The 13,990-nt window shown below is 44.2% G+C and overlaps 1 protein-coding gene across 1 annotated transcript; it reads right to left on the reverse strand.

Annotated features, from left to right (window-relative positions):
- Nucleotides 1–271: 271 nt before the first annotated feature.
- On the reverse strand, nucleotides 272–12,504 carry MED17 (mediator complex subunit 17). Its single transcript, XM_081197658.1, has 12 exons — nucleotides 12,050–12,504; nucleotides 9,569–9,735; nucleotides 8,891–9,107; nucleotides 7,812–7,948; nucleotides 7,644–7,728; nucleotides 7,125–7,277; nucleotides 6,626–6,756; nucleotides 4,698–4,882; nucleotides 2,648–2,785; nucleotides 2,150–2,267; nucleotides 1,006–1,165; nucleotides 272–609 (listed from the first exon to the last, which is right to left on the reverse strand). The coding sequence occupies exons 1-12, from the start codon at nucleotides 12,294–12,296 to the stop codon at nucleotides 401–403; spliced, it is 1,947 nt and encodes a 648-aa protein (XP_081053784.1). The 5' UTR covers nucleotides 12,297–12,504; the 3' UTR covers nucleotides 272–400.
- Nucleotides 12,505–13,990: the final 1,486 nt, after the last annotated feature.

Consider the following 13,990-nt stretch of genomic DNA (forward strand, 5'->3'; position numbering starts at 1 on the left):
GAGCACTGCAGAAGTAACTACTACTATGGCAAAGACCTCCTCTAAATGTATAGAAATGTTCCAGCCCGTTCTGGGCTGCCCTTGCTAAGCTGGGCATAACCACATTTTCTACGGAAGCAGTCCAGGTAACCCCTTTGTAAAGATGGAAGCAAAGACGAGTTCCATTTTACAAACCTCATGAACTATTCATCAAGAACTTGGGACTCGGGCAAGACAATGGCAAAGTTTAATTCAACATTCAGAAATGGCAGGAGACATTGCTTCCAGAAAAGGGGGGGGGGGAGAGAAAAATGAAATTAATGGCGTTTCACAGGTTATGCAACTTGGCAACTATCAGAATTGTAAGAGCGTCATTCCCTTTTGTGCCAAAACAATAGTCCTTTTCATTTCGTCGCTAGGTCTAGGAGCAGGGTGTCAGGGCCGCCATGAGGAGCTCCATTTTGTACACAAAGTTGCGTCCTTCCATTTTGTTCCATTGAACCTCTTTGAATGGGCCACGAAGGTTGTTCCATTTGCTGTCTTGAAGCACGTCGCTTTTGGGGAGGTCTTTACACTGGGAGCGTGGGAACTGAACCATAATCTTGCTGCCGCTTTCTGGACCATTGCGTACTGCAGAAAACAAGCGCAGCAACACAACAACATTAACTATGCACCATTTTGTAAAGATTTTAAACTAAAATTGTAAACCACCCTTTAACCCAAAGGTTCCCGTGGTGACATAACCCATCTGTTAAAATAAGCAAATGCTATATAAAATAAAACCAAATAAGAAATATCATTCTGGTGATTGTGCCTTCAACAATTCTTAGGAACCACACAAGTCCTCATTAAGTCATATTGTGCCATTTTTGACTTTCCAATCTGAGTGGGTTGTGGTCTTTTTTTAAAAAAAGCTGCACTGTAACAATGCTGTATTTACTGTACTTTAACTGCAATTTCTTTCTTTTTAGCTCACATGCATGCAGCATATAGGTTCTCAGCAAGTTTTAATTCCCAGCACAGTACCTGAAATAGAATAGTCTCCATTTGGTGACGCCACAGTTATGGCTGACGCATTGCCAATACTCTCCACTGGGCCCAGACCCACGTGATTACCAAAACTGAGCACATGCCATCCCATAACTTTGGCTAACTGCTGGACTGCATGCACTTGATGCTGTGACATCTGAAATAAAATTTAAAAAAATGAATGGGTGGATATTTCAGTTGCGTTTCCCCCCCTTAGCCCCTGCCTCCTGCCACATTCTCTCTCATTACTCTCTCAAAACATAGAGCAGCTATTTCATTAGGTACTGTAGCATAAAGACACATCTGCATTTAATCTACAGCAGTTTCCACACTCAAGAGTCACCAGTGCAGAAGCTCTAGTAGTAAACAGGAGTGAAAGACATACAGAGATGTCAAGTGACACAGTACAGCACTTTTTGGTTGTCTGTGACTACGAGCAAGCCATCCTGACTCAGATGGAGGCTCCCAAGGCAAAAAGAATAATTTAACAGAAAAGTATACTTTCTTAAAGGGATGCGGGTGGCGCTGTGGGTTAAACCACAGAGCCTAGGACTTGCCAATCAGAAGACTGGCAGTTTGAATCCCCGTGATGGGGTGAGCTCCCGTTGCTCGGTCCCTGCTCCGCCAACCTAGCAGTTTGAAAGCACGTCAAAGTGCAAGTAGATAAATAGGTACCACTCCGGCGGGAAGGTAAACGGGTGTTTCCGTGCGCTGCTCTGGTTCGCCAGAAGTGGCTTAGTCATGCTGGCCACATGACCCGGAAGCTGTATGCCAGCTCCCTCTGCCAATAAAGCGAGATGAGTGCCGCAACCCCAGAGTCGGCCACGACTGGACCTAATGGTCAGGGGTCCCCCCTTATACTTTCTAAGCATACTACTGGTTGAATCAAGTTGGCTCAACAAGTTTGCACTACAAACTTTGGACTGAAAACAGGTCCCTAGTCACAGACATAATTTCCCTGTTCTTGCTATTTGCTACTAGCGCAATATTTTGCAGATGCAGCATGAGAACTTCAAACTCCTACAACTGTATTAAATCTACATCTGCAATCGCAAGAATTCCATTTTTAAAAAGAAGGCGTCCAAGGTCCTGCTGCAATCACACGCCCACCACAGAAAGGCAAAAGATTCCTGGTTTTTACCTGAGAGAGAAGAAAATCTTGTAACTCTTGTTCTTGGTGGGATAGCGTAATTACTCTTCCGTCTCTATGCACTACTCGGATCTGCTCAACACCAATATTTAGTTGCAGCTGAATGGACCTTTGAAAGCAATAAGATATGAGCACAACTGGAGTTTCAGGGTAGAGGAACAGGGGTTACCTCCATTGCCTGAGAAAGTCAAAAGCATAGCACTGCACCACAGTTAAAAACCAATCCTTCAACAGCAGCAATCCTTAAAAGCAGAGTGAAGTAGAGTACTATTGTGAATAGGGAAATGATCCTTCAGTTCAACAAATATGCATTGCAAACACCAATGGGAATAGTTCACGCTTAGCACTCCCTTTTTCAAAAAGGCATTTGAGCCTCTAAGTCCTGGGTATTGGGGAATGACCTCCCCAGCTGGGTATTTACAGAGACATCCAAAAATTTCCTCCACCAAAGGAGCAAGGTGCAAACATTTCCCCCCCTTTCACACTCACTTGCATATCTGCTCATAACCTTGAGAGGTGATCAGGACTTTGACACTTGATTCATAGACATCATTGATGTTTGACCAGTGCGCCTGAATTTGTGGATCTTCAATACGGCTGGCAAGACTGTCGATGGTTCGAGCAGTTCTGAAAACAAAAGGAACAAGATCCCAGAAGACTTGGAGGCACTGCATTTTTATACTGGTGAGGAAAAATAATAAGCTCTGCCTGATCAAATTAGACATCAATGCCCATAAACATAAACTGATATTGATAATATTTCAAGCCTGACACATCTCAAATGCTACCGAGACTATGATGCCTAACTTTAAGCGAACCTTACATTGCACATCAATGTTTTATAGGCATTCCTGAAGACACTAGGAGGCATATATTATTCAGCACATTGATCGGTTGAAGCTGCACGTCTTGCAAAACAAGACAATAAATGTAGGAAAAAGACTCAGAGCATTGCAAGGAAGACAGAAACTATCACCAGTAAAACATACATACACTGAAAAAAAGAACGAAAAAAGTGGGCTTTTCTGCAATCAGCTTTCCTGAAGTAACATTAAAAGGTAAAGGGACCCCTGACCATTAGGTCCAGTCGTGGCCGACTCTGGGGTTGCGGCGCTCATCTCACTTTATTGGCCAAGGGAGCCAGCGTTCCGGGTCATGTGGCCAGCATGACTAAGCCGCTTCTGGCGAACCAGAGCAGCGCATGGAAACGGCGTTTACCTTCCCGCCAGAGCGGTTCCTATTTACCTACTTGCACTTGGACGTGCTTTTGAACTGCTAGCTTGGCAGGAGCAGAGACCGAGCAATGGGAGCTCACCCCATCATGGGGATTCAAACCGCCAACCTTCTGATCAGCAAGCCCTAGGCTCGGTGGTTTAACCCATAGCGCCACCCGCGTCCCGAAGTAACGTTACCTTGCAGGTAAAACATATTAGGTTTGCTCCCTCACTTAGTAGCTCAGAGAAGGTGTGGGAACCTTCAAGCTTCAAAGAGGTTCAGGAGTTAACCTCTAAAGATGCTGAGCCTTGGCTTAATGCCATGAAGGCTGAAGTTGATTCCTTGAACAGGAACCAAACTTGGGAGCTGGTACCGGGAGTCCCAGGGATGAGACTGGTTGGCAGCAAATGGGTCTTCAAGGCCAAAACAGACCAGAATGGCAAGGTTGTCAGACACAAAGCCAGATTGGTTGCCAGAGGTTTTTCACAGGTACCAGGACAGGATTACCATGAGATTGTTTTTTATTCTATTTTTATCCTACACTTTCCCCCAAGGGGCTCAGGATGGTGTTTCTCTTCCCAGCCATTACATCTTCACAACAACCCTGCAAGATAAGTCAGCTTGACATTCTTTTGCTGGTCCCCAATCAGCTTGTGTGGAGATCTGAAGCTGGCTCTGCCTGGGTGCAGTCTGACATTCTAACCACTAAAGCGTACTGGCTAAGACTAGATTTCCCTGAACAGATATCTGGACCACCCAACATAATTGAAATGCTACCCACTACTCGTTGCATTCTCCCCTGAATTGAGCCCCTTTCCCGAATCAACTCCACTCCTTTTCAATTCTCATTCCATGTTGTCCCTGGAACATCAGTCTGGCCATTGACCAGCAAGGCTCTTCCAAGCAGAAGAGTCCATCATTTGGACATCATTGTGCACTGATCTATATAGCACATACGTAACACTTAAAATTAAGCATGCTGAAAAATCAGTGTGGTCCAGTACAGACAGTGGACAGTCTTACTTAATATGTTTATGTTTATCTGCCTGTGATAAATAGCTTCCTATAGGAATCATCTGGGAGTGTAGTCAATGCTCTGTTGGCTGATGAAAGGAATCCCCCCAACCTGCTGTTTTCCCCTAAATTTTCTCCTGACAAGAGCTGTTATTCAGCAGCATCTGCAGGGCCAAAGATTCCCCGCCCCTTCTCTGAAGAATTCCTTCCATAAATTGACAGAAAATATTGGATATAATCCCTGCTGCACAAGCAAAGCGTTCAGGCGAATTAACTTGCAAAGCGCTCTCCAAAAGATGCAGTTGCATACCTGCGTCTGAGAAAGATGTGTTTTGCCTGCTTTATAATCTTCTCTAGCAGCCCCTCGCTTGGTTGCAAGGAATTGATTTCATTTTTATCAAAAGCCTGAGGCCCCGCTAGTCTCATTCTCTTATGGCCAAAAGGTGCACTAGCTGGGTGAGGCATCATGGTGGAGCTCAGGGTCTGCTTGTGAAACTGAGGAGGGAAAAAAGTTGCTGCAATGAAGCCAAGAGAACAAGCGAATTCTAGTCTCAAGTCAGAAACTGTGCAAAGACCAACAAAACAGAACTGTTTGCTGAGTAACAACTGTACACAACTTGATTAAACGATCTTTTTTTAACTATTGAGAAAATACAAAAGCAAAAAACACACCATGATTTTGTATCAAACAATCAAAATTTCTCCTGGGTTTTGTAAAGCTCAAGAATACTGGCCAGGAAAGGGAACGCAGATCTTGAAAGCCATTTCTCAGGAGAAGTACCTAGTTCTTCTCTTTTTGATGTAAAGGAGACAATTAGAGATTGTCTCCCCCTTCCACCTGGGAGAGGGAGTGATCATATGACTAGTGGGGATTATTGGGTTGTATTTGTTTTTATTATGTATTTTTTATATTGTATTTTTTATGTTGAGAACTGCCCTGAGATTTATGGGTACAGGGTGGTATATTAATTAATTAACCACCCTGTACCCATACATCTCAGGGCAGTTCTCAACATAAAAATTACAATATAAAAAAATAAATAATACATAATAAAAACAAATACAACCCAATACAACCTCATCAGGAGGTCTAGCAATCAGAGACTTATCCTGAAATCCTTCACTGCCTTACCTATGAACAAAGCTCTCCACTATAGTTTCTGAATGTCTTCTGTCTTTTCTCGAGTTTCCAGGAGCACCTGCTCTGTATCAGCTATGTCACACCGGAGCAGCTCTGGGGAGCCTACAGTCCTCCCAATGTTACTAGATTCCCAACTCCCATCACACCCAGCCAGCATGACCAATGGTCAAGGATGAGAATTAGTTGGTTCCCCACTGGTGAGCTTGAGGTTATCAGCAAACAATGACACTCAAAGGAAATCGTTCTCGGAAGAACAAGAGCTTAAAAGATATTTGCTTTCCAGAGATCTGTAGTTTTAATTCCATTCGCTTTCTTAGATCCTCATGCACGTATGATAAACCTCTCCATAGATACTCAAGTACATCACATGACTTCTCTCTCCGTATTGCAAAAATAACAGTGCCGTTCCTCACCCCCAAAGTCTTTGATGCTAATTCTTCCTGTAATGCATTTGCAATTGTACTCTGGGGAGAAGTTCTCAACCATACATGGAGATCAAGGAGGGCTAATAGGGAACAATATTCTGTCATGATTAGAGGCAGACCCACAAGTTGCCACTGAGATAATAAAAATGCTTCTCAGGAACCCATCAAGAAGCTGTTCTGCAAATGGAATATGCTCTTAATTTTTTACAGTCTAAAAGTTCCTGCTACCGAAAACAGAATCCACAATAGAGGAAGGGAAGAGTTAGTTGTGTGCTGGTTCCAGCAATCAAAAGACACAAATCCCATGCAATCATTTTGTTTTCATTCCCCGCTTCAATTGGCCTTGCAAGAAGATCTGCTACAAGTCCCACTCAACGATACTGGGTGGGACAATGTTTGCTGAATAGTGATGATTGTTTTATCTAACTGGCAGCACTGTGAGAAAAAGCAGCACAGCCTAGGTTGTTGTTGTTTTTAAGAAGCCATGGTGCCCAGAATTAGCCCCTAAAGTAAGCATAGCCAAGATACTACCACCCTTCCAAAAAGAAAAACATTTAGAGAAACTGCCACAGCTCTTAATGCAAATATTACACACCCTTTTAGTAGGCAATTAAAACAACAGCTGCTTTCTATAAGTGAGCTAACAGGAAGGACAGAGCAAGCTGACATCACCTCTCTAATCAGCTGGTGCAAATTATGCTCTAGAACGTAAAGATGATCCTCTGGACTTTGCTTATCGGAAGCAGATTTCTGGGATTTCTTGTCATCTGAAGAGTGACACAAGGAAATGGACAGCTGCAAGCCTACATAATGAAATGGGGCAGAGAGAAAGCATGGCTTGGTTTTAACATATAAGAGCACAGCAACACATACAACATATCTAGATATATTTTACTCCATTTGTCCTACACATAAACTTGCTGATTTCTTACATATAAGGCATAAAATTAGCCTATGGAAACGGGAAAATGCTGGCAGCTTTGCCTGGATCAGTCCATACAAGCAAGATGATAGTTTTGGGTATCTTTTGGACAGATTAGAGCCATGCACCTGCAAGAGTCTTAAGACTTGAAAGTTACTGGGTTAAATGACACATCTTTTGAGATCTGCTCTCTACACGCATGCAAAAAACTGCCAGATTCTTCATTTTAATTTGTCTCGGAACTCTTACCTGGAAATGGCTGGGAAATTATTTGGTTCTTCACAACTATGTGGGGAATCTGAGATTTAATTTGTACAGCTTCTCGAGACAGTTGAGCAAAGATTTCTTTACACAGCAATACATTCTGTGCCGTCTCCAGCTTCGTTTGCCAATGCAGAGCCCCTGAAGGAGAGGAAGGGGAAAACACCATTGTAAAGTTGACAGAAGCAGCTATATTTATATGGACTGTCAAAGTATTACACAACCTAAATGATGAGAAAAAGATGGCTGATAAAATGTGCACACAATTTGAATTTTTTTAAATACAACTCAAGTTGAAGACAATACATATCACCTATGCAGAGCTCAGTGAGGGTGGGCAAAAAAGAATACATTTAATTTCACGTCTAGATCTTTGAGCAGAGTATTATGAATCAGTGAAGATATTGGGCTTTTCAAGAGTAGGTTTATTTTTTAATAGCTCTATTCAGTTTTCATGCTTACAGAGTCTTTTGAGACATACCATTCAAATACAGACCATAACTATACCTGGCTTTGATTTCAGAAGCGGCCTTTTAAACAGATTTACTGTACCCAGATCCCCTATATCGGGTGCTTGCTTCTGAATAGACACCTTTATTCAAGAAGAAGAAAACAGGGTCATTTTGTATTCAAAGAACACACTAACAAAACGTTAAAAACAACAACTGGGCAAACCTTTATATAGGCAGATCCCTCTAAATCACTTGGGATTTGAACATCCAATGGACAGTAATCTTCAGGAATCTTTTTATCCAAATCAATGTCTGTGTTTTTTATGACCTCAAATGTACCGTGATGAGGAAAGAGAGACCCTAAAAATAAACATAGTTTAAATGTTCTGGTATTTCTTACAATGTTCATACCACGATAATATGATCAAATGAAGTACATACATGCTAGCTTATAATCTGTAATGTTTTAGACAACATATTACTACTCTATGCAACAAATAACTGCTATCACAAGCTACGAATGTTCAGAGTACTGCATTTTTCTTCTATGTCATCCTAGTATTTTTACTGAAATAGTAACATTTTCACTGAAATAGTAACTTTAATTATCCCAAGGAAACAGAGCATACAGTGTTGCTCATTCACAGTAATCCTTACAACAACCTTGCAAAGTAGGTCAGTACTATTATCCCCAAATTGTAGACTGAGGGAGGGATGGGGGGTGGATGATGCTGAGAGACTGTGGCATGCCTAACAAATTCATGGCAGAAACAAGAATTGAACTGGACACTATCTTAGTTATAATTCAAAGCTAAGGAGTAGTTGGTACAATACAGGGGTTGGCAACCATATCTACTACCTAGCTCCTCAGTTGCCAATATGTCTTTCTCCTTCTGCTCTATGCTTCTTGACAGGGCCAGCCCTATTATTAGTGAGTCAGCTGCCTCAGTGACAAGTTCTCCGCTAGCCGATTCCTTCTGAGCCTCCATGCATTCCCCTCTGCTAGAGAACAGAGTTGTACACGTCCCCTAAGCTAGCCTGCTGCCTTCAAGTGCAGTGGATGCTGTCCTGTTGCTCATGTTGAAGAAAGATCCAACAGCCACTCCAGGCAGTTTCTGTACATGCAATGTAGGGGGTGAGGCACCATCTTGTTCTTTGCCTCAAGCAGCAAAATGTCTTGGGCAGTCCTGCTTCAACTCAGAAGGGGGAGATACAAAGCTCTATCATGTGTGGAAGAAGAGGTGATCAAAAACATTATTATTAGACTCAGCAAACTTTAGACCAATCCTTTGCCTACCATACCTGCACTTTTGTAGCTCAAGTCCCCAAGGATCTTATCCCCGACCTTCCTCAGCTTCCAGTGCTGCCTCAGTCTTAGTAACTCAGAGTTGAAGTCTCTCTGTCGCTTATTTTCCTGGCTCTCTGCAACCGATTTAGATAACCTTTCTGCTCCCTTCAGAAGAATTTGGGCTGCTCCAGCTAACGACTTCTTCTTGGAGATCAGCTGCAAAACTTGATTCTAGAAATGAGGAAACAGAACTGCAGTTTTATTTAAATGTGACCTTATCTGTCGACACCAGGGATGGGGCAACCTGTATCCCTCCAGATGTTCCTAGATCACAACTCCCACCATTTACAGCTAATGGCCATGCTGGCTGGTACCAGTGGGAACTGGGAGTCCATCACTATCTGCAGAGCCACTGGTTCTCCTTTTACATTATGAACAAAACAAAACTTCAAGCAAAAAGGAAACTTATACTGTATTGTGTCTTCTAGGCAACAAATCCAATTTCAGCTTAAAAGCACGTGTGGACAAATTCTAATTCCCTCTTGAAAAGGAAACTACTTCATATTTGACAATGTAGCCCACAGTTAACAATAAATACAAACAGAAACAAGTTATGAATTTTAACCAAAATGGAACAGTTCATCTTTGCCAATAGTTTTAATAGTGGCCTGAACAGAACAGGTGGGCTGTACCTGCTTTTGGGTAAGTGGTTCTTGCACAACTGGATCCAGAGTCATAAATTTTTTATCCTTGACAATGCTGAGAACATCATAGAGCACACACATCTCTGTCAAAGCGCTTCTCAAGTTATTCCTCACTGAATCCCAGGGCCAGAGCGAAGGCTGGAACTTTACCAAACCTAGAGTGCACAAATGAAGGAAAGACACAGGATGTCTATTTACTATTGCTGGAATCATCGAGAGAGCTATTCCTTTACACAGGTGCTGCTATAACTATGGATAGAAAGCTGAATGCCATGGAGTTGTATCCCATTTGTGAAGGGTCAAAGGTCAGTGGTAGACCATCTGCTTTGCACACAGAAGGTCCTATGTTCAATTCCTCACTAGCTCCAGGTAAGGCTTGGAAGAGACCCATCTGAAACCCCAGAGAATTGCTGAACCAGTGGTCTGAGTCACTATAATGCAATTTCCCATGCTTGTTTCCTTTTCAACTCAGTGAGAGGGGGTGAGCAGCTTTAGAAGCTTCCCAATAAAAAAATGAATATCAATACTAGTAAAGTGTGCAGGAAAGCAGTTTTCATTTATAGATTAGGAGATACCTGCTAGTGGAGCTGACTGCCTAAGTTCTCCTTTGCCTGCAAGTATGTAAGCAGAGGCTGGATAGCTATCCATCAAGGACGCTGCAGCTGCAGCCTGCGTATTGTAGATCCTCCACTGAACCAGGGATTGAATTAGATGAATTCCTGGAAAACTTCTAACTTCATTAATCCGTGATTCAGTGTGGTTGAGGTGTGTCCTGAACATCTTCCAGGATGCACAGAGTTGGGGAGGGGCCACACAGAAGTCCAGGAATCCTTAGTAGCAAAACGCAGAAACTGAGCACATACAGAAGCATGTTTATGGCCCAGAATCTTCTGCAACTCATCAAAGTTCTTCATTAGCCTTGTAGGAAATTTCTTAATAAACAAACCAATGCAGAAAAAGTTTGCTATCCATCCACCAGTTGATATTTTGTGTCTCAGGTTTAGGTATCAGATATTTCATAAAATAAACCAGACATTTCAAATTGGGTGAGAAGCTTGGTTTTTTTCCTCTCCCCTACAGACCCAGCCTCCTCATGTGTCAAAATCCACCAAGGCCTTTCCCAGAATGCCTTCTTCAGTGGTCCACACCTACCAGATATTTTTAAGATATCCAAGCTGACAACTCTGAGAAAGGAGTTGGCATAAACACCCTCCCCTCCAGCAGAAATAAGGAAGTGGGCCAGATTGCTGGCAGAGGGGTCACATTTCGTACTGTCTCCCCAACTAAAACCAAATAAAAAAATTCCTTCCTGTAGCACCTTAAAGACCAACTAAGTTAGTTCTTGGTATAAGCTTTCGTGTGCATGCACACTTCTTCAGATACACCGAAATAGAAGTTGCCAGATCCTTCTATATATTGAGAAGGTGGGGAGGGGTATTACTCAGAAGGGTGGTGGGAATCGGAGATTGGCACATAGCTGAGATGAGCCTGTTGACGACTCTTAACGACTGTAATAGGTCTTACAGGAAAAGGCAAGGGGTGAGGAGGTGAGAGATGGCTTAGTCATGTATAATGAGATAAGACCAGGTCTCTCTCTGAACAGAGACATTGGATTCTTATCTCATTATACATGACTAAGCCATCTCTCACCTCCTCACCCCTTGCCTTTTCCTGTAAGACCTATTACAGTCGTTAAGAGTCGTCAACAGGCTCATCTCAGCTATGTGCCAATCTCCGATTCCCACCACCCTTCTGAGTAATACCCCTCCCCACCTTCTCAATATATAGAAGGATCTGGCAACTTCTATTTCAGTGTATCTGAAGAAGTGTGCATGCACACGAAAGCTTATACCAAGAACTAACTTAGTTGGTCTTTAAGGTGCTACAGGAAGGAATTTTTTTATTTGGACTATGGCAGACCAACACGGCTACCCATCTGCAACTAAAACCAAATAGTAAAAGCACTGTCTAGGAAGGGGAAAAAAGTGTGTTGGGGGCTTGGCTACACCTTCACTGGATTTGGATTCGCCTGCGATTTCTACAAGGGAGAGAACACAATTAAAAACGAGATTTCTCTACCTGCAGCCTAAAAGCGGGTCGGTGTTTTCATTTTGATCACGTAATTTGTGTTCTTGCTTTGTATTTTTATGCCCCTTTTAAATGTGTTTTTTTGGTGGGGGGCCTATTGGGTTGTTGTTTTTTATTATTATTATGTACTTTGTGGTTTTATATCTTGATTTTATTTTGTGAACTGCCCTGAGACCCCCGGGTATTTTAAAAAATGCGGTGGACCGCTCCACGATCTTCAGAGGAAGGGTGGCATGCAAATGCAATAAATAATAATAAATAATAATGATAATAATAATAATAATGCTGCTTCAGGTTCGGGCATGGCAGGGGTTGGACTACATGACCCTCAAGTCCACGATAGCGGTGGCGACGGGCAGGCATCGCTCCCTACCTACCCACCTTCCTCCTCCTCGTCCTCCCCTCCTGCGGCCCCGGGCCACTCTCTCCCCCCGGCGGCCGCGGCGGGCTCGTCCTCCTCGGAGCCGGAGCTGCCCTGGCTGAAGTCGATGCGCTGCGCCAGGCGGGCCAAGTTCTGCGACATGGAGAGCGGCTGCAGGTAGGTCTCGCTCCCGTCCAGGCCCACCTCCTGAACATGCTTCTCGCAGGCGGACTCGATGCTGATCCGCACCGCGGGGACCCCCGACATCTTCGCCTCAGCCTGGGTTCCCCTCAGAGGCTCTGCGTTCAGGTGTACGAGAAGGCCTCGCCGAGCATGCGCGTTAGGAGCTACGGTGCCTGCAGAGGGACAAGGCAGAACAGCGACTCGGGTTTCCCTTAGCGGCTGTGTGTTTTTGAGAAAGATCCCGGCCGGCCTTGTCGAGCATGCGCGTTAGGAGCTACGGTCCCTGCGGAGGGACAATTCAGAGGAGCGACTCAGCTTTCCCTCCTCAGCTGCTGTGTGAGAAAGATCCCGGCAGGCCTTGCCGAGCATGCGCCTTAAGGACCACGGTGCCTGCGGAGGGACACGGCTGAAGCAAGCGGCGTGCGTAAAGAGAGGAAAAAAGTTCCGGCTCCCCCTAGTGGCCGCCGGAGGTTGCTCCCGGAAGAGCTTGGGATTCGAAAGGGGCGGGGATAGAACGGAGGCGGGGAGGAACCGCGAAACCAGCTTTCCCCAACCTGCCGCCCGCTGGATATTTCAGACTACAACTCCCATCAGCGAGGTTCATTGGGAATTGTAGTTTTTAGCATTTGGAGGGCACCGGGTTGGGGAAAGCTGAACTAAAGTGTGTGGCGGCAGTTATTTACGAGTAGCTTTTACATGCATCTTTATTTATTTGCATGTTTGCTCTGCACGGAAAATTTTGCTTGCTGGGTTTTTGTCATGTACTGAGTTGAATAGGATCCAAAATGCAGCAGTCTGATTGATCCTAGAACAATAGGGTCCAGAATGCAGCAGTCTGATTGGTCCACAGGAGCCACCCAATCCAGCTCCCGGTGGAAGTGAATCCGCAACCTGATTGGCCTACAGGAGAATCCCGGAATTAGCCAATCACGTGGGGCCCATTGTGTAAATAATGTATATAAAGCAGACATTCTGGGGGAACTTCCATTCCTCCTCACTTCTATTAGCTGAATAAACAGCAGGAAATCCACTCTCGACTCCCAGTATATTTCAGTTTTCCACGCTCCAAGTCAGGAATGCGGAAGCTGCCTGCCTTGTTGGTGTTGGGCTTCAGCGCCTATCATCTGATGATCACCTGTCTGTGCTGGCTGCTGCTGATGGGAGTGGAGTCCAACGACACCTGAAGGGCCGCAGGTCCACCCATCCCTGCTCCAAGCTCCACAAGACTCATCAGAGACCTTGGAAGCAGGGTTGCAGCAGGTGTGCAGTGCAATACCACCAAGGTTTATTATGGAGCAAGTCCCGCACTGAATTCCACAGAAGATGCTCCAAGACAAGTATTTGTAATATTGCAGCTGTATGTTACAAGCCTTGTGCATGCTAATTTGGGGGGGTCGGTCCTGTAAAACTCCAACCCAAAGTTCCTTTCAGTCATATGTAGTTACTACCAAGCCCAGGGGGCCGAGTCAGGTTCCCCCAAGCAAACTTCCCCTTGTTGGCAAAAAGGAGCAAAAAAGGCTCCCCATCAAATTGATAATTTGATAAGCAGAAACAGCTGTTTTGCATGGGGAGGGCTCTGTGTGTCCTGCGAACATGTGTGTGGGGTGGCCACACTTTGCACTGCTAATCAGCTCCTAGGGGTTAAAAAAGCTTAGCCACTCCACTTTAATATAAAAACAACTTGCTTGAGTCTTTGAGGTGCCATCAGGGGCTTACTGTACTAGCACAGCAAGAGGCTCCTACACCGAACAAGAACTTTTACGGACATAAAGCTGCAC

Source organism: Podarcis bocagei (genome assembly GCF_964188305.1).
Source record: "Podarcis bocagei genome assembly, chromosome: 6".
Lineage (NCBI taxonomy): Eukaryota > Metazoa > Chordata > Lepidosauria > Squamata > Lacertidae > Podarcis > Podarcis bocagei.